Source organism: Mobula hypostoma, chromosome 3, assembly GCF_963921235.1.
Source record: "Mobula hypostoma chromosome 3, sMobHyp1.1, whole genome shotgun sequence".
NCBI lineage: Eukaryota > Metazoa > Chordata > Chondrichthyes > Myliobatiformes > Myliobatidae > Mobula > Mobula hypostoma.
In genome coordinates this window covers 176,097,477-176,123,894 of record NC_086099.1, presented here as the reverse complement: position 1 = coordinate 176,123,894, position 26,418 = coordinate 176,097,477, and the positions used below count along the sequence as shown (strand labels likewise).

The 26,418-nt window shown below is 40.8% G+C and overlaps 1 protein-coding gene across 2 annotated transcripts in view; it reads right to left on the bottom strand.

Annotated features, from left to right (window-relative positions):
• Nucleotides 1–26,418, bottom strand: part of mindy3 (MINDY lysine 48 deubiquitinase 3) — a 139,835-nt gene that overhangs the window by 28,944 nt on the left and 84,473 nt on the right. For both annotated transcript variants that reach the window (XM_063044124.1, XM_063044125.1), the window contains one exon: nucleotides 25,352–25,424. In XM_063044124.1, the coding sequence (XP_062900194.1) occupies nucleotides 25,352–25,424 (73 nt within the window). The remainder of the gene's footprint in view (nucleotides 1–25,351; nucleotides 25,425–26,418) is intronic.

Here is a 26,418-nt window from a genome sequence, read left to right as displayed (position 1 = left end):
AATTAGCTTATTCCACATTTTTTGAGCATTCATCATGAATGTGCTAAAGAAAGGGACAATCTCGCAATGACCAGCTCCTCGTACATCAGTGAGGCCCTGGACAGATCAAAGTATTTCTGTGTGACTGGCTTTGCCCCAAATGAACTTGCCATTTGATGAGATCCTGTCTCCCAGTTATTAAACGGCTAGCAGCAATGGACATATCTAAAACACTGCTCATTGCTTCTTGGTAGAGTCTCACAACTCCTACAATATATAACGATGAGTCTTTGAATTGCCAAGATATAGACCGGAAGACTGGAAGAAGCTGCAGAAGATCGTGAACACGACGCAGCACATCACACACACCAATCTTCCATCTTTGGACTCACTTTACACCGCACGCTGTCGGAGCAGTGCTGCCAGGATCATCAAGGACATGACCCACCCAGCCAACACACTTTTCGTCCCTCTTCCCTCCGGGAGAAGGCTCAGGAGCTTGAAGACTCGTACGGCCAGATTTGGGAACAGCTTCTTTCCAACTGTGATAAGACTGCTGAACGGATCCTGACCCAGATCCAGGCCGTACCCTCCAAATATCCGGACCTGCCTCTCGGTTTTTTTGCACTACCTTACTTTCCATTTTCTATTTATAATTTATCATTTAAATTTTTAATATTTACTATTGATTTGTAATCCAGGGAGCGGGAAGCGCAGAATCAAATATTGCTGTGATGATTGTATGTTCCAGCATCAATTATTTGGCGACAATAAAGTCTAAAGTATAGAAGACAACAGACCAAATGCTGGTAATGAGAATTAACAAGGCAGAAGTGAGCCAAGAGGACTGTTTCTATGCTGTATGCCTTTACAACTCTATGATAGATCATCTCAATCTGGAAGTGATCCTGGAAAGATACTCCCACTTGTATTAAGTCCCAATTTGCACTTCCTTTCAAGTAAAGTCTTGAAATAAGAACTCCTTTTTACCAAGTAATTTAGTTTTTCACTATAATCCATTGACATTTATCTTGGTAGATTCTTGGTCATTACTTTAACAAGGACTGGAGGAGGAAGAGTTTATGAAGTCAGAGTTCATAGGAAGTAGTCAGTTTTGGGTTGTGAGACCAAATCACCTGCCTGTCTTCATGATTCAGCTGTTCCTCTATTGTACTGACTCAGATCAACACTGTCATGATTGACGTGTTCAAGGGCAGGAAGATGGTGCTGGATTGCTCAAGTCTATAGAGAACTAAATGCCCCATTGCAAGAACTTCAAGATGAGCACATAGTATACTGGAAGGTTAGCAATCTTCCAATATAACTATCTCTAATAAGGAGGAAAAGTTATAATGGGGAGATAAACCAACCTTTGCTAACCAAGGAAATTATAGAAGGTACTGTGCTAAAGGAAAACATGTATAAAATATAACATTAAACAACAGGAATTCTGCAGATGCTGGAAATTCAAGCAACATACATCAAAGTTGCTGGTGAACGCAGCAGGCCAAGCAGCATCTATAGAAAGAGGTGCAGTCGACGTTTCAGGCCGAGACCCTTCGTCAGGACTTCCTTCAGTTAGTCCTGACGAAGGGTCTCGGCCTGAAACGTCGACTGCACCTCTTTCTATAGATGCTGCTTGGCCTGCTGCGTTCACCAGCAACTTTGATGTATGTTGTTATAAAATATAACATTTAGAGGTTGGCCAGTAAACTGGGATAAATTTAGATACCAGCAAAAAAGAATTAAATAAAATCAAAAAGTATAAACATGAGTACAACTTTTGTGAAAAATAAAAATTGAAATTAGTTTGTTCAAGTAGATTTTTAAAAAAGTCAAAGTGAACACTGGCTCCTTGCAGAATCAGGCTGGGAAGATAATTATGAGGAACTAAAATATCAGAGTTAAGCAGATATTTGTTTCAGTCATTCTGGTAATATAATTTTCCAGTGCAGGGTATATCATTCCTCCCTTATATTTTAGTAGTAATAGTGAAAAATGGAGTGAAGTTAAATACTTGTACCTTCGTAGGATAATCAATATTAGGCAAACTAATAGGGCTTAATGCTGATCAGCACCATCTGTCTTAAAAGTCTGCAACTCAACATCCCAAAAGAAGTGGCTGTAGAAATTGACAATTTAATGCTTGAAATTTTCCAAAAATCCTTAGATTTTGGAGAGGAACGGGAGAATTAGAAAGCCAAAAATAAATGTACGGCCAGTGAGATGATGTCCATCTGTTTTGGTGGCAGACAACTTGCAGTGAGTTAAGTTTATCTGGGAGGCTGGAATTAAAGTGTGCATGATCAGCCTCTCAAAGCACTTCATAATGGAGGATGTCAGAGCCAAGGGGCAGTACTCATTAAAGCACGTTGCCTTATTTTTCATAAGTACCAGGATGATAGTGGTCTTCTTAAAGCATGTGGGAACCTCAGACTGCATCAGGGAGAGGTTACAGATATCTGCAGATACCCTTGCCAGCTGATCTACACAGGATCTAAGGACAAGGCCACACCACCATTCAGGTTCAATGCTTTTGGCATCTTCATTCTCTGGAAGACCGATCTTAAGTGGCCATAAGTGACTGTGGTTTCTGGTGTATTGGAGGCTATTGGGGTAGATGGTGATAGTCCAACACTCTTCTAGTCAAAGTGTGAATGGAGTATGTTAAGCTCAGCAGGAAGAGATCTGCTGTCTGTTGTCAGCAATGCAGCTCAACTTCAGTTTACAACCTGTTATAGCCCCGCCTTAACTGATGGCTGGGCTGGGACTTAACTTTGGACTGGTATTACCTCTTGACATCTTTGATAACTTTACAGAGGTCATATCTTGATTTCTTGTAAAGGTCAGGGCCATCTGATTCAAAAGCTGCCATCAAGACTTCAGTAGAAAGTGAATTTCCTTGTTTATCTATGAGTCAGAATCAGGTTTAATATCACTGGCATATGTTGTGAAAATTGTTGTTTTGCAGCAGCAGTACTTTGCAACGAAATGTATATATGTATATAAAAATTATTTAAGTAGTGCAAAAAGAGAGCCAAAAAAAAGTGAGGTAGTGTACATGGGTCCATTGTCCATTCAGAAAACTGATGGTGGTTGGGAAAAAGCTGTTGAGTGTGTGTCATCAAGCTCCTGTACCTCCTCCATGTAGGGGCATGTCCTAGGTGATAAGGCTCCTTAATGACAGATGTCACCTTTTAAAGATGTCCTTGATACTGGAAAGGGTAGTGTGCATGAAGAAGCTGGCTGAGTTTGCAACTTTCTGCAGCTTCCTGTGCAATGGCCCCTCTATACCAGACATTGATGCAACCAGTTAAGGCTGATTTATACTTCCGCGTCAAATGGACGCCATAACCTACGCAAGTGGCCTACGCACGTTGTGAGCATTTATACTTGTGCATTGGTGTGTCTGCGTTGTTCTGCAATTCAGGCACGTCACGCACCTGCCCTAGCAAGGCTTCACGGTCATGGTAGTCTTTCTCAGGGTAAACAAGTTTAAAGCGAGTGTCTTTTTTCGTAAAATCAAAATGTGTCCTCCATAATTTCGGAGGCCTGTAGAGCATTGCAGCCAGAGTTCCTTCCCTGCCCTTCAGTTGCCCAATGGGAAGCTACTGCAGTGTAGGAGGAAATGCGATGCTACCAAACGGACCAATCACAGTTGTTGCGGTCTGCGTTGCCGCTACGCATAGTTACATTTTGGGAGAGGTGTGCATCAGGCTACGGCGTAGGGTTCCGCATAGGCACTGCATAGGGTTTGCAGCTATGCTGTACTTACAGTGTTGATTTGACACATAAGTATAAATCAGCCTTTAGGATGCTATCCACAGTACATCTGTAGAAATTTCCAAGTCTTTGATAATATACCAAGTCATCTCAAACTCCTCATGAAATATAGCCCCCGCCATGCCTTCTTGGTAACTGCATCACTATGATTTGTCCAGGATAGACCTTCAGAGATGTTCCTACCCAGGAACTTGAAACTGCTCATCCTTTCCACTGATATTCCGTCTATGAGGACAGGTATGTGTTCCCTCGACTTCCCCTTCCTTAAGTCCTCAATCAATTCTGTCTTACTAACATTGAGTGCCAGGTTGTTATTGTGAGATCACTCAACCAGCTGATCTATCCCACTCCAGTGTGCCTCCTCATCACTATCTGATATTCTGAGAACAATATCTGTGTTATAAACAAATTTATAGATGGCATTGAGCTGTGCCTAGTCACATAGGTTTGGGAACACCCAGATTGTTCACTTTGGTATACAGTTCGCAACATACTAGCTGAAACAGTCTGTGGCGATATCATCCTAGTCAAAAGTATTGGAGTATTGTGTACAGTTCTGGTCACCGAATTATAGGTGTGGTAAACCATATATATATGTTGTAACTGGGTTACCTGTCCAGACACACCCTTCTGCTGATTGCTCCTGTGGCTCCTCCCACAGACGATTGTGCTATTGCTCCTCCTCTCAGTCCAGGGGCAGATACTCAGCGGACTGGAGGTCACATTTTACTGCTAATAAAAGCCTTTCAGTATCTATTCTACTTCCAGTCTTTTGGAGTTATTGATAGTGCATCAATAGGAAAGATGTCAACAAAATAGAGAGAGTACAGAGAAAATTTACTAGAATGTTACTTGGGTTTCAGCACCTGAGTTACAGAGAAAGGTTGAACAAGTTGGGTCTTTATTCTTTGGAGCGTAGAAGGTTGAGGGGGGACTTGATAGAGGTATTTAAAATTATGAGGGGGATTGATAGAGTTGACATGGATAGGCTTTTTCCATTGAGAGTAGGGGAGATTCAAACAAGAGGACATGAGTTGAGAGTTAGGGGGCAAAAGTTTAGGGGTAACATGAGGGGGAACTTCTTTATTCAGAGAGTAGTGGCTGTGTGGAACGAGCTTCCAGTAGAAGTGGTAGAGGCTGGCTCGATATTGTCATTTAAAGAAAAATTGGATAGGTATATGGACAGGAACGGAATGGAGGGTTATGGGCTGAGTGCAGGTCGGTGGGACTAGGTGAGAGTAAGCGTTCGGCACGGACTAGAAGGGCTGAGATGGCCTGTTTCCGTGCTGTAATTGTTATATGGTTATATAGTCTACTGTAGGCTGGTAGCTGAATCACTGAACATGGACCAGTTTACCAACTGAAAGCAGTTACCTTCCCTTCACTTGGCTTCATCCATCACCTTCTAGTTAGTACTCCTTCCCCTCCCCAATCTGCTTATTCTGGCTTCTTTCCCCTTCCTTTCCAGCCCTGATGAATGGTCTCCACAAGAACTGTTGGCTGTTTATTCCTCTCCATAGATGCTGCTGACCTGCTGAGAATCTCCAGAATTTCACCTGTGTTACTTTCCAGCATCTAAAGAATCTCTCATGTTTATGTGAATTAGATAGGCCTACATTGTATTCTGATTATGACAACACACTAATTCAGCTTGAAGGAAATAACTGCAATTTTATTAGAGTTCTTGGAGGAAATATTACCCAGTGTGGATAGAGGGAAACCAGCGCATATTGCTTATATTTTTAGATTTATAAAAGACATTTGACAATATGTCACAGAAATTAAGAACTCAGAAAGAAAGCCTTTATAAAGCTATGGCAAAGGAACTTGCTGTCCCTCAAATGAAACACAAAGCCTGCAGATCTGCATGGCAGATAACCAGGAAGGCTCATGGAATATTGACTGTTGTTCCACTAGGATGGAGAATAAAGTTTGGGATGTCTTCCTTCAGTTGTAGTAGGTACTACAACTGAAGGAAGACATCCCAAACTTTATTGTAGTAGGTACTACAACTGAATAACACACAGTTCTGGTTGTTTATTCTCGTTGGAGACAGATGAGGCTTCCCTCAAAGGCATAAGACTTTAGAGCTACTGGAAACTGAATTAATGAATATATTTAAAGTTGACAAATGTTTAACTGGTAAGGACATCAACGTTATGGGGATAGGGTAGGAAAGTGGTATTAGTCATGAACTTACTGGTTGGCAAGGCAGGCCACCAAATATTTGTATTTCTTATGGTAGAAAAGCAAGGTACTACCATCCTGGCTCAGAAAATCTGCTCTAATACTTCAAAATAATTTCATCTTGGCAACTGATATGGACAAAAGCTGATGGTTTAAAGACCAGAGTTGGAAGAAATCCCTACCAATGAAACAACATAACATCATAATTATCTTTATAATAAAGGATACCGTTTTATAAAAAGTGGAACTGTTCATTAGGGCCAACTGAAATGGTTCTAATTACAGATTTTAAATATTGTCTGGAAACACCTACCTTCTCTACTCTGTTGGTTCCAAGTTAATCATTCATATATTTCATAGCAGATAAAGTACATTTTATGCAAAATTAATGCATACATTGTCACAGCAAAAGTATTAAATTAACTTGCTCTTTATTTAGTTAGTCCTGTTCTTCCCCCTATTCGTATGATTCACCAAAATTAAAAATACAGGCTTACACATAATGGAGCAATGTTTCAAAAGAGACACTACAGGGGCAGACAGGAAATCCCTGAAGTAGCATGTCTAAAATACTGCATTTGTCTTGTTGTTTAACAGTGAATGCAAAATTTCATTCTCAGGACAAGTGAATTTATAGCAAGAATACTGGCTGGAATGAATAAAGCAGATTTATCACAGTGAAAAATAGATTTCCAGGTTTATTCTGTTCACAATGCAAGCTGATTCAAAAGTCGTAAGGTCACAAAGCTTAACATTAAACTACTTTATCTTCAGTAGATAGCATATGTTGGTTATGTAAACTGTACATTGTACTTCTCAAAACATAAAGCATCTCTTTAAAAAACTTTTTGTGGGGTTTTCACTGCTGTCAATTACAAAAGGTATTACTTTCGACATTATCTATGTTTAGACCAAATAATAGCTGTTGCTAAAGATAGTAAAAGCAGAAGCAAAATGCTTCAATAATTTGAAAGATTTTGTTATAAGCAAATAATGTCATACATTCTGCAATCATCAAGGAAAATTCTCAGTAAGAAACCTTATTTGATGGTCTTGGACGACATCAGAAATAGCCTGCGTTATCACTAAACTCTAATACAACAATAAATCATCTAATGCAGAGAAGTACTAGTGTACAGAACTAGTTTTACATCTGTTTTGTTGTGATACTTTACTGTAAATAGACTTAAGAAAATATCTGAAATGAGAAGTGGCCAACTTAGTTATAATTTTACATTTGATCAGTAAACCACATTAGTGTTATGATATTTTAGTTAATCAAATGTACAATATCATTTTGAAAGGATCCTCCAGTTAGTCCCATTGGTAATATGCCAGCTCCTGTTGAAGTTTAGGACTCAAAGCCCAATCACTGATTAAAGCAAATCCAGATGGACACACCAGCAAAGGATACTACTTCAGAAACAGATAGGATTCCTGTTCAACACTTTCAACTGAAGGAATGTTCCAAAATTCCCACCACTGGCAATAGCAAACCAAGTGGAAAACTACTGATGACTATTTATCCTTCAACTAAAATCAAAAAGAAATGCATGACTAGAGTCCCTTTTTCATTTGTGGGACATAGTTCTGAATGGAATTGCTCCTGCATTTTCTGCAGTGGAAAAGTGACTTTATGTGAAGTGCTTTGTTGCCAGATTAAGTGGTTGATAATATTCAGGAGGGTGCTACACTATTAAGCTATGCATTAACGGGCTATGCTTTGTATTTCCAGCACTTAGTTCTATTTCAAATTTCTGATCTCTGCATAACTTTTGAAATGCATTTATCCCACATCCAGTGCTGCCGCTCAGTTTGACCAAATAGACCGATGTATATTAAAATTTTGTTTCCCACATTATTCATTTAATCATTCATTTGATTATTAATAAGAGTCACACTTATGCAATAAAATATGTGTTTAATAGCTTAAGTTTGTATCCACTCCTGGATTCCCACGCAATAATACTAGAATTTGCATGCTTGCTCAAGAACTCCAGACTCGAGAGAGAGTGTAAGGGAAATCAGAACCAGAATAGTATCACTGGCTTACTTTGTGAAATTTGCTGTAATGCAGCAGCAGTACATTGCAATACAGGTGGCCCCCGTTTTTCGAACGTTCACTTTACGACACCTCGCTGTTACAAAAGACCTACATTAGTTACCTGTTTTCACTAACAGAAGGGGTTTTCACTCGAAAAAAGGCAGCGTGCGCCCAAACAACCAAGCTCCTCCCCCGGAACTGCATTCTAGCCGCCACTGCTTAAACACGTGCTTTAGCTCTATTTTGTGCATCCGTCAGCAAGATGAGTTCTAAGGCATCAGAAAAGCCTAAAAGAGCTCGTAAGGGTGTTACACTTAGCGTAAAAGTAGACATAATTAAGCGTTTCAATCGTGGTGAACGAAGTAAGGACATCGTCCACGCATTGAACTTGCCTGCGTCCACCATTCGCACTATTTATATGCAGACAGGAAGAATTTTGAAAGCTGCCGATGTTACTGTTGGTTCTGCTCGTAGCAAAGTGGTCTCTCTTAGTCAGCATCCAATAATGGATAAAATGGAAAGTTTATTGCTTGAGTGGATTGATGGGTGTACAAAGCGTGGTGTTCCGTTAAGTTTTCGTATACTCAAGGAGAAATCAGTCAGTCTTTTTAACAAGCTGAAACAGAAAGCACTGGATGATGGTGAATAAAGTGTTACGAAAGGGGAACTTAAAGGTAGTCAGGGGTGATTTGATCAGTTTCTGAGGTGAGGGCAGCTTCATAGTTTAATGTTTACTGGAGAGAGTGCTTTGGCTGATACTGAAGCTGCTGAAAAGTTCCCAGCAGAACTGAAGAAAATAATTACAGACTACAAGTTATTCGTATGAGCAAGTGTTTAACTGTGACAAAATAGCAATTTATTGGAGTCTTCCCGATTCCGGTAAGTGAAACTACACTGTACATACATTATTTCTACTTTATATAGGTTGTGTATTTTTAGGTGTTATTTGGTATGATTTGGCAGCTTCATAGCTTAAAGGTTACTGGAGAGAGTGTTTCTGCCGAGAGTGCTGCCGTGAGATTTTCGCTGCACTAGACAGTGCTGCAGAGAAGTATTTCTACTTTATATAGGCTGTGTATTTATCATTTCATTCCTGCTTTTACTATATGTTACTGTTACTTCAGGTTTTATGTGTTAATTGGCATGATTTTGTAGGTTATTTTTTGGGTCTGGGAACACTCAAAAATTTTTCCCATATTACTAAATGGCAATTGCTTATTCACTTTACAACATTCTGGCTTACAAACCGTTTCATAGGAATGCTCTACCTTCGGATAGCGGGGGAAACCTGTACATAATAATTTTAAAACCTGTAAAGTGTGTGTGTGTATGTGTATGTATACATATATGTGTGTGTGTGTGTGTGTGTGTGTATATATATATATATATATATATATATATAGTTAAATTCAATAAATGGTGTAAAAAGAGAAAAAGTAATGAGGTATGTTCATGGATTCAATATTCACTCAAAAATCTAATGGAAGAGGAGAAGCTATTCCTGAGGTAGTAATGAGAAGAGGACATGTCCTGGCTGATGGGGGTCCTCAATGATGGATGCCGCCTTTTTGAGACATCACTCCTTGAAGTTCTCCTGGATGCGAAGGGGGTTAGTGAACATGATAGAGTTGACAACTTTCTACAGCTTATTTCAATCTTGTGTAACGCCCCCCTCCAACAGGCGGTGATGCAGCGAGTTGTACTGCTGCTGCATAACAACAAATTTCATGACATACAGTATGCCAGTGATATTAAACCTGATTCTGACACCGCACACACCAACCAACGGAATCTGCGGGGTCTTCAAGGCTGAGAATTCCTAGTGTCATTAGTCTATGCTACTGGATAACAGAGAACTGAAATTCAGTGTTTGGAATCTGTCAGCAAATTTGGTGCTTCAGTCTTTAACAGTGCATGCATGGAAACTTCTGACATGCTGTAGAATGGTTAAACTCATGTAAATGTGTTCAAACTGCTCACATTAGCTGGTAATACCTTATTCAGAATTCTCCATTTTGTTTAGTTAAACAGGTTTTGTGGAGCACTGTAAGTGAGACAGGGAGGTAGAAAGAATTTAAATAAAGTGGTCCTATTGTACATGGTGTTATAGATTGAATGTCTAGATCACTGGCGCATAACACAGATGATTTACCCAGTAACAGCCCTGCAGTCAGTGTTTTATAAGAAACAGCATTACCCCACCTGGTCGAGAAGAAATGAGAACACTGAGAATCCATAACCACAATGAGACAGCGCAGTAAAAGAGTGGGAACAAAAAAGACATTTTCTGGTGAATGGATAAATGCAGAGCAAATATACAGGAAAATAAGATGGAAAGAAAAACTGATCTTCTACAGTTTCTCTTGTCCATACAAAAGAAAAACTACACCAGCTGCATGTCAATAAAATGCTGCCAAGTAGCAATGCTACACAACAGAGTATTGGAAGTACAGAATCTGTTGGTTTTGGAAAAGCATATTGTACAATTACTGGTTTCCCAGGCACAGTTCACAATACAATCAACCAGAGAATTCTGCGTTCCTGCACTGTTTATTCAGAATAATCATGAATAAAGAAACTCTCAACTTATCCTTAAAATGGTCCTATCAAGAAAAAAATGAGAAAATGTAATTTATAGACAAGAAATGAATGAAGAGCTAAACGTCTTCTCAAATTATAGGTTTGTTACGTAGTGCAAAATGGTAGAAGGTATAAAGAAATTAAATGAATCAATTGAAAAACTAAACAGTGCAGTTTAAACACTAGATTAACCCTTCATTTCAATTCACTTTATTTTCTGTGACGAACTTCCTTTGTGCAGTGGTAAGGACAACATCACAGAACTTAAGATACACAACACCACACTATAGTTAAACATCATATAAAATACTAACAATAGATAATAAATACTAAGGATTAATGCATGTGATTTAAAATACAAATACACATAACAAAACTACCTGTTTTTACTGTCAAAGGTGCCATGCATGACTATAGATTCAAAATTGGGCGTTGAGAAGGCGAATAGAGGAAGGCATGAAACTGGATAAGGCTCTTCTGGTGCTGACTGGCAGGGAGCTGTAGCGGTGTCCAGATGGCATGAGAGTGTAGTGTGTGTGAAATGTATGTGTGATGTCCTCTAATATTTGTTGAGCCTTCTTTATTGTCCATTTCTTATGGATGTTGCTGAGTGATTCCTGTTCATTGCCAATGATTTTTACTACTTATACTGACTACTCTATTGAGTGGGCTGAGGTTGATAGTGCTTGTTGCTCTGAACCATGCTGTGATGTTGCAGGTTAATATTGATTCAATGAAGCATTTATAAAACATCTGGAGAATCGATGGCTGGACCTGAAGTTTCCACATCTTCTGGAGGAAAAGTAGCCATTGTTGGCACTTGGAGAGTATCAACTCATCTTTGGTCTTAAAGGTGATTTTGTTATCTACTTGTCCTGGGTACTTGTACTCTGCAACATGTCCTATCGATTGGCCACTTACTTCCAGGGTTGGGACAGTATACTGTTGTTTCCTGAAGTCCACTACTATTTCCTTAGTTTTACTGGGGTTCAGGCCCACATAGTTATTTGTGCACATCCAGCAAAGATTGATTTCCTCATTGATGCAGTCACAGTTGGTAGCGTCAATGATGACTGTGTCATCTGAGTACTTGATGTACTGCATGCCTGGGCTGAGCTTCTGCCATCACCTGTGTACAGTGTGAACAAGACTGGAGAGATAACCGAGCCCTGTGGTGCTCCAGTTGATATCTGCCTGTTGCTGCTCACATAACCATTATATCCAACTTTTTGATGTCTGTCTGTGAGGAAGAAGAGGATGATGAGTACAAGCTGGAGGTTTACCTCCATTTGCTGGAGTTTGTGTCCCATGAGATGGGGTTGCACGGTATTAAATTCACTGGATAAATCCATAAACATCTTAAACCTTGATCAGGGTCTCTCCAAGTGTGTGTAGGCATCGTGCAGTAACGTTAGTACTACATCATCCACGCCTCTTTTCAGCCTATAAGCAAGCTGGAGTGGCTCACTGAGCCCACTCACCATCACCTGTAGCTGTGGAAGGCGAAGCCTTTCTAAGGACTTCTTTACCAGCCATGTTAGAGCTACAGGAAGGCAGTCATTACTGCAGATGGGATTGTTCTCCTTGGGAATTGGGCAAATGGTTGGTACGGAATGTTCAGACAGAGAGCAGTTGAAGAGATGACAGAAAACCTCTGGCAGTTGTATACAGCAGAGTTTCAGTAGCCTTCCACTGATGTTGCCTGAATGCAGATCCATTAGTAATCTTGCAGGCCAAGAGCTGACAAACTAATGAGTGAAACAGAAACAATCTAAAAGTTCCAGTAAAAGGCAGAGCTTGCAACAGGAATTAAAAGTCATTTTTTGGAGTCTAATTGAATGACAAAGGATTTATAATAAATGGAAATGTCTATGTCAGTTACATCATCAGGTTTAAATAATATTTAAATTTTATTTATATATTATGTGGAAAACATTATGAATGCATATAATATAAAGAATAGATTTGTGTTCCTACTGAAGGATATGCTCAATATAGAACATTCCTTCCTTTTTTGGCAAAGTTCTCCAGCCCTTGAAAATTTACTTGTGTGCTAGCTCATACTTGCTTCTATAGCCTATCTCAGTTCAAGAAGGCCAAGATCATGCTGTAGCTAGCATACTATCTAGATTTTTTATCCCACCCCTTCCCCACTTATCTGGTTCCACCTACCACCTTTCAGCCTCTATCTTCCCCATCATACTCTTTATTCCATATGCCACTTATCCTCCACCTCAATGGTAGTACCTATCATTTATCAGTTTGTCTCAGCCCTCCCTCGCACCTCTTTCCTTCTGTTTCCTTCTACACTCTCTGCCCTGATGCATGGTCCCAACACAAAGCATTGACATTCTTCTCCCTCCACAGATACTGCTTGACCTGCTCAGTTTCTCCAACAGTTGCATTTTACTGTCTAGACATATAACTATGGTGCTCACCCACCTCAACCTTTCAGGATGCAGAGAATTTATGAAATGGCACTCTGCATTCCAGAGGCATCTGGTGAGGCACAGCAGGCCTACTATGGCCCTGCTCCCAGAGCCCACAAACTTTGACAACCATCTGTTAACCATCCGAAGCATTTAATAGCTGTTCAGAGTTAAATTCTAATGAAAAGTGAAATTAAATTTTAAAACATAACAATTAAAATCATTAAAATAAAATTAAAACAATTTGAGCACTTATCTTTACTTCCTACTAAACTGGGCTACTGATCCACTGAAATGAGTTGGATTGCTATTTACAGCCAGCCTTGTCAGAAAGCATCATACCAATCCTCTGATGCAGGGCAAATGGCAAATTAGAGACAGAGCAGGAGGCCAGATACTGACTACTGATTTCGAGGCCAGTTGGACCTGTGCATTTGACCAAGATGGCACTGAGGTTGAGAAAGAGCAGAATCACCAGCTGCTGAGGAATTGTCAATTGTCAGTTGGCAAAGAACACCGTGCAGATTCTGGAAATGTGAAATTAAAAATGAAAAAGCTGGAAGCATTCAGCACATCAGGCAACATCACAGAATCAGGTTTAATACCACTGGCATATCTCATGTAATATGTTGTTTTGTAGCAGCAGTATATTGCAATACATAATGATAAAAACTATAAATTACTATATATATATATATATATATATAAAATTTTAAATAGTGGCAAAACAGCAAAAAAGTGTGATAGTTCACATGCGTTCATTGTTCACTCAGAAATCAGAAGACTGTAGGGAAGAAGCTATTCTTGAAATGTTGAGTGTGCATCTTCAAGCTCCTTTACCACCTTCTTGATGATAGCAATGAAAAGAGGCAGTGCCGTGGGTGGTGGGGGTCCTTAATAATGGATGCCAACTTGTTGAGGCACTGCCTTTTCAAGATGTCCTCGATGCTGGGGAGGCTGGTGCCCATGATAGCGCCTGCTAAGTTTGCAACTTTCCGCAGCTTTTTCTGATCCTGTGCAGTGTCCCCTCAATTTCAGATGGTAATGCAACCAGTTAGAAGGCTCTCCACAGTACATCTATAGAAATTTGCAAGAACCTTCGATGACATACCAAGCCTCCTCAAGCTCCTAATGAAATACAGTCACTGGCGTGCCTTCTTTGTAATTCCATCAATATGTTGGGATCAAGATCTTCAGAGATGCTTACACCTAGTAACTTGAAACTGCTTGCCCTTTCCACTGCTGCATCCTTTGATGAGAACTGATGTGTGGTCTCTCAACTTCCCCTGCCTGAAGTCGACAATCAATTCCTTGGTCCTACTGACACTGAGTGCAAGGTTGCTGTTGTGACACCACACGACCAGCTGACCTATCTCACACCTGCACTCCTCATCACCACCTGCAATTCTACCAACAATATTTGTATCATCGGCAAATTTATAGATGACATTTGAGTTGTGTCTAGCCTCATAATCGAGGGTGCAGAGAGAGTAGAGCAATCGGCAAAGCACATATCTTTGAGGTGTACCAATGTTGTTTATCATCAAGGAGGAGGTGTTATTTCCAATTATGGTCAGTCTCCTGATGGGTCGTCCGTGATCCAGTTACAGAGGCCCAAGTTTTAGAGCTTGTTCATTAGTACTGAGGGTATTGATGTGTTAAACACAGAGCTGTAATCAATAAACAGCATCTTGACAAAGGTATTACTGTTGTCCAGGTGATTCAAGGCCGAGTGGAGAGCCAGTGAGATTGCATCCACTGTAGACCTACTGTGGCGATAGGCAGATTGCAGCGGGTCCACATCCTTGCTTAGGCGGGAGTGATTCTAACCATGACCAACCTCTCAAAGCATTTCAGTAAAGTAAGTGCGAGTATAACTGGGCGATAATCGTTGAGACAGCCCACTCTGCTCTTCTTGGGCACTGGTATGATTGTTGCCCTTTTGAGGCAGGTGGGAACCTCTGATGGCATCAGTGAGGTATTAAAGATGTCCTTGAACACTCCCCACCAGTTGGTTTGCACCAGGTTTTCAGTGCCCTCCCAGGTAAACCACCAGGGCCTGATATCTTGCGGGGGCTACCTCTCATGTAGTGTTTTTTTTCCTTTTCATTTAAAACTCAATGTTTTTTCTTTTCTCTTCATAAACTGCTAAGAGGAGAATTGCTATTTTCATTTTTTTAAATTATATATTTTATACTAGTTTAACAATATCTATGATTTTGACAATGTCTAAATCTCGGTATATTGTTACTGATATATATAGTTGAGATAATTCTCCTCGATTGTATTTATGCTCCTTTTAAATCAATAAAAAGATTAATAAAGAAAGAAAGATGTTCTGATGTCAGCCTTTGAGACAGAGATTACAGGGTCACCAGACACTGCAAGGATTCATACAGATGTAGTTTTTTTCTCCTTGACAAAGCATGCATGAAAGGCCTTGAGCTCATCTGGGAGTGAAGCATCACAGTCATTCACTACATTAAATTTTGCCTTGTAGGAAGCAATGACCTGCAAACCCTGCCACAGCTGACATGCATCTGAAACAGACTCTAACTTCAATTGGAATTGTTTTATCGTTCTTAAAAAAGCCTTCCATAGGTCTTACATGGACTTCCTGTATAGTTCTGGATCACCGGTCTTGAATGCACCAGACCTAGCCCTTAGCAGACTATGAGAATGTGGAGGGGTATTCCAGCAAGATGGTGGCGTAACTGGTCACAGTAGCTTCTATGGGGTCAACAAAAGGTGCTCCCATTCTACTTAAACATGCACTTAATGATCACAAGATCCTGCTATATGTTAAGAACTCAAAGTACAGCAGGTCTACACCACCAGCAAGTTGCTCGCTGACAGAGATAATGAAGGAGCTGCAGAATGTGCTGTTGCCTGAGTCGATGGAGGCTTACAGTCAAACAACGAGTGGCCATCATGGTTGCTTTTCTTGTGATATCAAGACACTTTTCGACCTGTTAATCTGGTATGCCGTAAATTCGATTTGCTGATTTATTGGACGCAAGCAGGGGTGGATGGATGGAGCCTTGTCCTCAGACATAGAGAGGACCAGACCTGAAGCCATGGTGTCACCTATTTGCAGCCTCTCAGAGTGAGGGGATGAAGCCACAGCGCTTCAACGGTGGTGGTGTGGCACAGTGCCCAGAATGGAGTCGATACTGCCCTCCCAGAGTTTTGCTTGGCAGAAGACAAACTATGTTGTGGCCAACTGCAGAGTTTTTAAATGGCACTCAATGGATTTTGGCCTCATGCTGCAGGGCTACTTGTTTTTCAGTTGCTGGAGAAGCTATCACGTTCTACTAGGGACGGCGTAGCGCAATTGTGGCAACTGAAGATTTTTTAAAAATGGACTGAGGGATCTGGACTATGCATACGCATATTCTGCATTGTTGCGTTTTTACTGATAATCTATATGGGCTTTTCGTTCCAGGACGAGGGAGATATCCTCCTTTTTTAAAGAAAGGGGCTTCCCTTCCTCCACTATCAACTCTGCTCTCAAACGCATCTCCTCCATTTCAAGTACATCTGCTCTCACTCCATCCTCCCGCCACCCCACTAGGGATAGGGTTCCCCTGGTCCTCACCTACCACCCCACCAGCCTCCGGGTCCAACATATTATTCTCCGTAACTTCCACCACCTCCAACGGGATCCCACCACTAAACACATCTTTCCCTCCCCCTGTCTCTCTGCTTTCCGCAGGGATCACTCCCTACGCAACTCCCTTGTCCATTCGTCCACCCCATCCCTCCCCACTCATCTCCCTCCTGGCACTTATCCGTGTAAGCGGAACAAGTGCTACACATGCCCTTACACTTCCTCCCTTACCACCATTCAGAGCCCCAGACAGTCCTTCCAGGTGAGGCAACATTTCACCTGTGAGTCGACTGGGGTGATATACTGCGTCCGGTGCTCCCGATGTGGCCTTCTATATATTGGCGAGACGCAACGCAGACTGGGAGACCGCTTTGCTGAACATCTACGCTCTGTCTGCCAGAGCAAGCAGGATCTCCCAGTGGCCACACATTTTAATTCCACATCCCATTCCCATTCTGACATGTCTATCCACGGCCTCCTCTACTGTAAAGATGAAGCCACACTCAGGTTGGAGGAACAACACCTTATATTCCGTCTGGGTAGCCTCCAACCTGATGGCATGAACATCGACTTCTCTAACTTCCGCTAATGCCCCACCTCCCCTTCGTACCCCATCCGTTATTTATTTTTATACACACATTCTTTCTCTCACTCTCCTTTTTCTCCCTCTGTCCCTCTGACTATACCCCTTGCCCATCCTCTGGGTTCACCCCCCCCCAACCTTGTCTTTCTCCCCAGACCTCCTGTCCCATGATCCTCTCATATCCCCTTTGCCAATCACCTGCCCAGCTCCTGGCTCCATCCCTCCCTCTCCTGTCTTCTCCTATCATTTTGGATCTCCCCCTCCCCCTCACACTTTCAAATCTCTTACTAACTCTTCCTTCCTTCTGACGAAGGGTCTCGGCCTGAAACGTCGACTCTACCTCTTCCTAGCGATACTGCCTGGCCTGCTGCGTTCACCAGCAATTTTGATGTGTGTTGCTATCTATATGGGTTTGTTGACTTGTGTGCATCAAGCCGCAGGAATCTCCTAGCTCATTCACGGCTTTTGGTTTGGGTATGTCCGGTATGTTCTCGAAGGCACACGGTCATCTATCCACACAGGTCTTGATGACGTCGGTGACAACTGTGGCGAAAATATTCAGATTCAAAGATGCATCCCTGAATATTGTCCATTCCTGTAAACACTTCTCTGCCTCCCTTAATCATATCTTCTTAGTCCTCACCACTGGTGCTGCGGTCTTTAGTCTCTGCCGTGCATCAAAAGTAGAAGTACAGCCAAGAGATCAGACTTTCTGAAGTGCAGGTGTAGGATGCAATAGAAAGCTTTCTTGATGGTGGTGTAACAATGATCAAGTGTGTTGGCTCCTCTGGTTCCATAGGTGACACGCTGGTGGTCGTTGTTCAGAGACTTCAAGCTGGCTTGGTTGAAATCCCCCACAATAATAGGGAAGGCATCAGGGTGCACTGTCTTGTGACTGCTGATCACAGTGCTCAGCTTCTCCAATGCCTACCTGACGTTGGCCTGAAGTGGAATGTACACAGCTACCTGGATAATGGTGGAAAACTCTTGGCAGATAAAATGGATGACGCTTGATCGCTAGATGCTCCAAGTTGGGTGAACAAGATTGAGACAGGACTGTCACAACTGTGCACCACGATGAGTTAATCATAATGCATACTCCCCATCCTCTACCTTTAAGACCCAACTGACCTGTCTTTATGGTGAATGGTGAAACTGTAGGGCTGGAGCACTGCATCTGAAATGGTGGGGGATAGCCATGTTTCTGTGAAGCAAAGTGCACAGCAGTCCCTGATGTCCCTCTGGTACAGTAATCTTGCTGAGGTCATGAATTTTATTTTCTAAGGACTATACGTTCGCCACCATGATAGTCGGAATTGCGGCAGTCTAAGGCCTCTGCATTTCAGTTGTACCTGTAGCAGACATCCCACCACTTCCCTCAAGACTCCCGCATATTGATAGCGGCTCCCTGACGCCCGGAAATTATATACAATATCCTGGAAATCGGTTTTTTTGAGAGGGAGAGCAAGCATCCTGATTGGTCTCTCTTGGTGCTAAGTAGACCTATCAGTTTTCTCAGTGGGCGGGCTTTAAGTCGACCTCAAAAATAATGACAGTGTTGCTCGCTGCACTGTTTGCAACACTGACTTTTCTATTACCCATGGTGGGTTAAAATGCAAAAGACATGTTGACAACAGGAATTCTGCAGATGCTGGAAATTCAAGCAACACACACAAAAGTTGCTGGTGAACGCAGTAGGCCAGGCAGCATCTCTAGGAAGAGGTGCAGTCGACGTTTCAGGCCGAGACCCTTCGTCAGGACTAACTGAAGGAAGAGTATAAAGACATGTTGAGGTGAGTTTCACAAGTGTCGTTCGTTCATTAGCATAGCTAACGTTATTTAAACTAGCTGGCTAGCTGCTAAGGAGCTACTCTATTGATGTCCTACGTGATGAGGGTGTATGGGGTGTCGGGGAGGGGTAGCACCTCTAGTGGGGGAACATGTTGCGTCCTTTTCAAGGTGGTTTGTCCACCTTTGGTCCCCACCTGGCACTCAGCTCTCACCTGTGGCTCCCTGTAGCTGTTTGCATGTGACAGCCGCCACACCCCGGGCAACTGCTTCGACAAGCCGGCTAAACCAGGTGAGGGTAGCCGACGGTCTCAAACCCTTGGTGAGATAGGGAGTTGTCAATCCCAACATGTGAACACAGACTCCAGCGGATTGAGCGGACGAGACCAATGGAAGGTCCAACAGACAATGAGGCGGTCTCTGCAAGCGTCGTGGAACGTGTAGAGCAGGACAAGACACAGAAGACGTCCTGGTCATCTACTGCGCCTCGTCCCATCTCCAGCCGTCTCGGCTCTGTCTTGCCACTGGATCCAGATGAGAATTGCGAAGAAATAGTGACGCTGACGCTGCGCAACTCTCCCTCATTTTAATCCAAATCACACGCTAGTCTCGACACCATCATAATGGTGTCAAGTTCCTCATCGATGACAATGAACACACACATGATGAGGCCAAACTCCCTGTAGATTTGCTTAAATGTGTAATAGAATAAACATGATAATATAAGTACATATTTTAATGTCACATTTTCTGCATATACCCAACTTGGTTTACAGATTAGACAAAATCACTAAACAAAGTATTACATACACCCTTGGAGGTCGACCGAGGGGCGGGGGTGCTACCTCCCTGAAATGAGTTTTTGCAGGGTGGGATGTCTGCTGCAGCCCAGCGAGTCTCCCCCGCTTTTGTTTTCTTAAAAAGGAAGTGTTCTCACGACCTGTAAGTGCCATCTGGGATCCTTCGATTTTGAGCATCGATAGATTTTTAAAATCATCTTAAAATTATGTTGCTTTCTGAAGTACCTATGGCTGTGTCTGTGGATTTTAGCTGTAGTAATCCAAAATGGGAATATCTGATGATTTCCATTGAAGCTGCATGCAGAGTTGTCACTTATCAGCACCATCTTGAGTTTTAAATTGCAGAGAGGGAAAAGGGATGGAAAGATGATAGGGTGAGATCAAATCTGGCATGGGGTTAATTCGCCCAATCACAAAGGATAATCATTGCAGCTCAAGAGTGATTATGTTTCTTTGTCTGTGTTATGTGTTGCAAACGGCAGAGCCGAGACTTGTCTAGCAGTTCAAGCTGTAGTTTTGGGAGAGAGCAAAAGTTACACCATTTACATCAGGTATGTCCGGTTCTCACTCAGAGAAAGTGAGTTAGATAACAATGGGATATTCAACATCGCTGCAACATACTCTGAAGCCTACACTGAATCTCACTGAAACAATGCAAGAGGACACTGAAAAGTCAGAATGGAAGTTGAATGGAAAATTAAAATGGCAGGTCTGTCTTGTTGAACAAATGTCCCTCTACAAAATGATCACTCGATCAGCTTTTGGTTTCTCCAAGGTACAGATTACACTGTGAACAACACATGAACTACAACAGTTTGGAAGAAGTACAAGAAGCGAATCCTTGCTTCACAGTAAAGATCATCTGGGCCCAGAAGGAGGGGGTGGGGAGGTGAGACCTTCTATGCAACTTAAAAATAACTTTCCCCCCAACCCCTTTGGTTCTGTTGAAGGATCTTAAAAGTGAAAAAGTGTCTGCTTGATTTGGCACTAATTATTTAAATAAACTTCCTTTTGCCTGAGTTTAACTGCACCAGGTTTTGAAATCTCCTGCACTGGCACAGAAGTACCTGAAGTGCCATAAATAAGCCTATTCTTTGTAATCTATGTGCTTCTCTTTAGCAAAAAGATACCCAAGTTAGCCTCGACATTCAAAATTAAGAAAGGTACAAACTCAATGCTTCAACTATTATTGTGTAACTGCACTGGATGCCCAGCACTCAAGTTTTAGTCACTGGAACTTTCAGTGTTAAAACAGAAGCCATTCAGTGACACCCCGAAGTAACAATAAAGAACCTTAGCTCCTGAGCTTCATTTAACATCAATTGGTAAATTGTTTTCTGTCTGTATTATACTTCTAACTATATTTCCCACTATACATTGCACAGTAATATTTGAATGAATGGCCACTTCTACTCTAATACGATATAGAAGTCTTAAACCTACACTTAACAACTCGATACCTTGTGCCCCTCTAGATATACAAAAACTTACCCCGATCTCTTGCCAAGCTTACCTGCTGTTATTCTTCCACCTTAAGGCTGATTTATACCTGTGCGTACGGGCTACACCGCAGGCCTGATTTATACTTTTGCGTAGCCTTACGCCATAAGCAAGCATGCACAGTTGTGTCTGCGTCGCTCTGCAATTCACCACCAAAACGCTAGTTGGCGGTGGGGTTTCTATGCCACTGTGTTGAGTTTCTTTGTGAGAGACATGGACAAGAAAATGCATTTCAAATATTTTCGGATGTCAGCAGGTAGATTTGACGATTTGGTTCATCGTCTCCAACCATTTATTTCCCATCAGACATGGCGGAGAAAAGCAACCAGAAATGTGTAGGAGGAAATGCGATGCTACCAAGCAGACCAATCATAGTTGCTGCAGTCTGCGTCGCCACGACACGTGAGTTACTTTTTTGAGGAGGTGCACATCACCCTACAGCGTAGGGTACGCGGTGCCTACGGCGTACATTTGACGCAGAAGTATAAATTGGGCTTTATACTCCTTCATATTGACATTTTGCTCAAATAATCATTAGAGGTAGTGATCACTTTCCAAATGGAACTTGCCTCCACTGCATAAAAACTGTCAAACTGAAATCCCACAGCAGAATGAGCAAGACTGAAAGAAAAATTTTATAAAATAACTGGACAGAAATCAACTTCTTCCCTGATCTAAGCAAAATCACTGGTCTAACTGCATCATTTGAAATTAGCATTGAACATATTATTTACAGCTGCAACCATATATAGTTTGACTTAAATATACTAGAAGCTCAATCCAAAAAGCATTACACATTATAATCTTATTTTTAAGGCCCACTCTGATAAGATCTCTTTAGATTAGATATTTGTTAAATATTTGTTAAAGTTAGCATTAGATATTCACTAGATTAAATGATGACTGCGACTGCACAGCATGTACAATGCATTTTCTGCGAGTTATTCCACCAGTCAACACTAACAATTCTCCTACTTATTTTACTCTCTGGGGAAAGGGAGAATGCATTTATAAATATTAACACACTTTGTTCAATTGAAAACAGAATGAATAGGCCAATTAAGCCCATCAGGTCTATGTTGGCTCACAGCAACTTTATTCCTTTCCTGATTTTCCCTGTAAATGCTCTTTCCATCAGTTTTCCATCAGTTCTCTGGAGATTCTACTCTTCATCCACAAACTAGGGGCAGTTTAGTGGAAACTAATCTAACAACCGGCATTTCCTTGGAATGTTTGAAGAAACGAGAGGGGCCAAACACAACCTGCAAAAGCCACACGGACAGCACTGGGGGTTAGGATTGAATCTGGGTCACTGAAACTATGAAGCAGCAACTCTTAGCAACGTTCCATTCTTATAAAAAGAATTTTAAAACGTAGCCTTGAAGTATGTTGAAAGGCATGGACAGAGTGGATGTGGCAAAGTTGTTTCCCATGATGGGGGAGTCTAGTACGAGAGGGCATGACTTAAGGATTGAAGGGCGCCCATTCAGAACAGAAATGCGAAGAATTTTTTTTAGTCAGAGGGTGGTGAATCTATGGAATTTGTTGCCACGGGCAGCAGTGGAGGCCAAGTCATTCGGTGTATTTAAGGCAGAGATCAATAGGTATCTGAGTAGCCAGGGCATCAAAGGTTATGGTGAGAAGGCGGAGGAGTGGGACTAAATGGGAGAATGGATCAGCTCATGATAAAATGGCAGAGCAGACACGATGGGCCGAATGGCCGACTTCTGCTCCTTTGTCTTATGGTCTAAGTACAAAAGTACAGGACCAAAATAACTAGGAAAGGTCAGAAAAATGTACAGGAAGCTAGAATGGGAAAAGGGATCATATTAGTATCAAGTGTAGTAAGTTGCACAGTTAAATAGTCATAAATGCATGGTGGGTTTTCTAAGTATGGGCAATTCATATCAGAATGTATTAATGGAACAAATACAATAATACTAGTCTTAATCAAAACCACTGCTAAATCAATAAAAATAAGAGCTTATGTAAATCATATTCTATATAAATTATCCAAATTGTTTGATTATTAAATTTCACTTTCAGAGGAACAACTAGAGTTGCTTCCTTTGGATGCAAGAAAACCTAAATGAATTACATAAAACTGAGGCTCAGGCCGTGTGCACAGAACAGGAAGGATCAATTTCCCTAAGCAGTCAGAATAGCTTTGGAGAAAGAAACAGGTAGGATTAAAAGCCTTGCAAACCAAATCTAAACTAAACAAAGCTGGAATTCTGGAACACATCACCGCTCGAGGCAAAAACTCTCATCACATTTAAGTAGTACCTGAATAAGCCACAATATCACTGATTGATAACTGAGAATTGGAAATAATCTTAAAATACTTTATTAGCTGCAACTGACATGATTTTACACAAGACTGTTATTAAAAATGATAGCAACTAAAGAACAAAATTCAGTTAAGTAAAGCCAGCATGCAATCTTCATTTAAGCTTCCGTAGTCAGATGATCAGAAAATAATGTATTAACTCTAAAACTGCTAAATGAATAGATTAATTACATTGTTTTCCTTACAAGGAAATGGGTAACAGTACATGCAAATGTACTGTTCAAAATGTTTCTTTTTTTAAATTATTCATCACATATTGTTCTAAATTGTCATGTCAGCATTTCGATTGTTTCTTTTGTCAAACCATAAGGATGTAGTTACATGCTCTGTAACATGCCTTCAGAATGTTACTGTGCCAACTTTGAAGACAGGAACATGCTCCTAAAAACCAGGATATCCAGCCTCAAAAGCAATTTGAAACATTTTCTCCATTATCCTGCACTCATGAGATACCATGGATTTTTCAGAAGTAACACAGACATGCAAAAATCCATAATATACAGAAAACATCTCAAGCTAGGTTTAAAAACACAAACAAAGAATATTTTGTGGATTTCATAAAGGGGAGATCAGGAGAAGACACATCAGTCCTCATTGAGGAGTCAGCAGTCTCAAGTTCCTGGGTGTCAATTTCTCAGAGGATTCTCCTATTTGAACACAGTGATGCATGCCAGGGACTCTACTTCGTTAGGAGTTTGAGAAGATATGATATGTCATTAAAGACGTGCTAATTTCTATAGATGTATGGCAGAGAGCATTCTGACAGTTTGCATCATAGCCTAGTATGGAGGCTCCAATGCACAGAATTGCAAAAGGCTGCTGAGGGTTGTTGCTTCAGCCAGCTCTATCATGGGCAGAATCACCCCCACCAAAGACAACTGTAAGAGGGAGTGCATTTAGCAGGCAGCATCCATCACTTGAGGATCTTCACCAACCAGGGTCTCATTACTACAACTGGGGAGGTGGTAAAGGATCCTAAAGATTCATATATAACTTCTCTGCCATCAGATATCTGAGGAGTCCATGAACACTAAATCATATTCTTTTTCTGTACTACTTATTTTGCAATTCATAGCAATTGTATGTCTTTGCACTGTACTGCTGCCACAAAATTTCATTGCATACAAGTCAGTGAAAAACCTGACTCTGAAATGTAGATTAACTTCCCTGATTGAATGGATATTTACTGATAAGAATATGAGCAATATCCTTATCACAGTCTATGTAGCAATTGATATCTGTCTCAATCACCCAATGCTACCAAGATATGCCACAAAAAGACTCCGGTAAAAAGGTCGAAATACTTCTGTTTATGGATGACCAAAGAATCCTAAAAAGCAGCTCTTACATTTTCAACCTTATCAGGTCTCCTTTATTGTCATAATGCTCAGCTCTGTATTTAGTAATGGAATGGGATTCCTTGACCAGGAACAGAACTTAAAGCAAGTGACTACCCAACTAATTTCTTAAAAAGATTAATATCAAAGCATTTTATAATAGCTCAAGGTACATTATAGAGGAATTAATGCATTAGAAAAGATTTCTTCTCAATAGACAACTGCTCCAATTCCTACATTGTGACATTTATATTAAATTTGTTTTCTGATTATAGATACCAATTGCTTGCCTGACACAGTAACAAGTATAATCCTTTAATACAAATTTACAAATAATTTAAATAACTGGAAAACTATAATTTATAATTGAAACTAAATTACCTTCAGGATCATATGTTTGGAATACTCTTCTAGCTTGTTCCCAAGGAGTTTCTGGGGCAACTAAGGACATTTCCTGGAAAAAGAAAGTACCCCATGTCTCAAAAGACCTGTAGTAACTTTTTGGTTCCTTTGAAGAATAATACAAAAGATTTGCATAGAAAATTGCTGTGCCTCAGAGCAATCTGAGGCACTAAGAAGTGTTCCATTATGGCAAGAAATATAGATAATGAAAATCAATGTCATAAAAAAGCAGTTTCTTGCATGCAACTGCATACTCTTCCATATCTAAAATTGGTGCAATTCTAAAAGCAGCCCAACTCTTCACCCTTGCATATAGTGCCTACAATTTTTGAAACCCAGATTGGATATTTCTTTCACCTTTACCAAAGCTCAGCAATACCTGAGTGAGATTAAAAAACAGGAACTCACAGGCCTGAGACTTCTATAAAGGTAAACAGGCAAGACAAGAGTGATTTGATACAAAGAACAAAAGTTTGCCCATTCAGCAAACTGGAATTCCAATGTGAGATTCAAGAAGAATGGAAGAATTAGAACCTGAATCAGAACTTCACTGCCCACTTTTCAGAAGCTTACAGACACTAGCCCCAAGCATCACCTTTAAGAACAAGTTCACCTTCCCCACTTCAAAACTAGCTAAGTAAACTCAGCAAACCTTCTTGTACAAGGACTTTTGTTAAAAATGTCCAATAGTCAATAAAACTAGCTAAAAGAAAATACAGTCATTTCAGAAACATGAAATGTTTCTATGTAATTTTGCTGTATTCTCCACATAAGCTCTGTTTACTCTCTAGTAAATATTCACAAACCATGAATTTAAGAGTTAAAACATAAATAAATAAACTAAGGTAAACTAATTTTTTTTATTGGTTTCCCAAACTGATATCTATAAATCACTAAATCTACAATCTTGTTTAAAATATTCTGGAAACTATTCCCTGTGTTCTTTGCCTTGAGAATTTGAATTTAGCATTAGACTCACATTTATAAATAGTATACTGCTACAGATTACTGTCCACTTGAACAAAAACTATGTAAAGATTCATTCT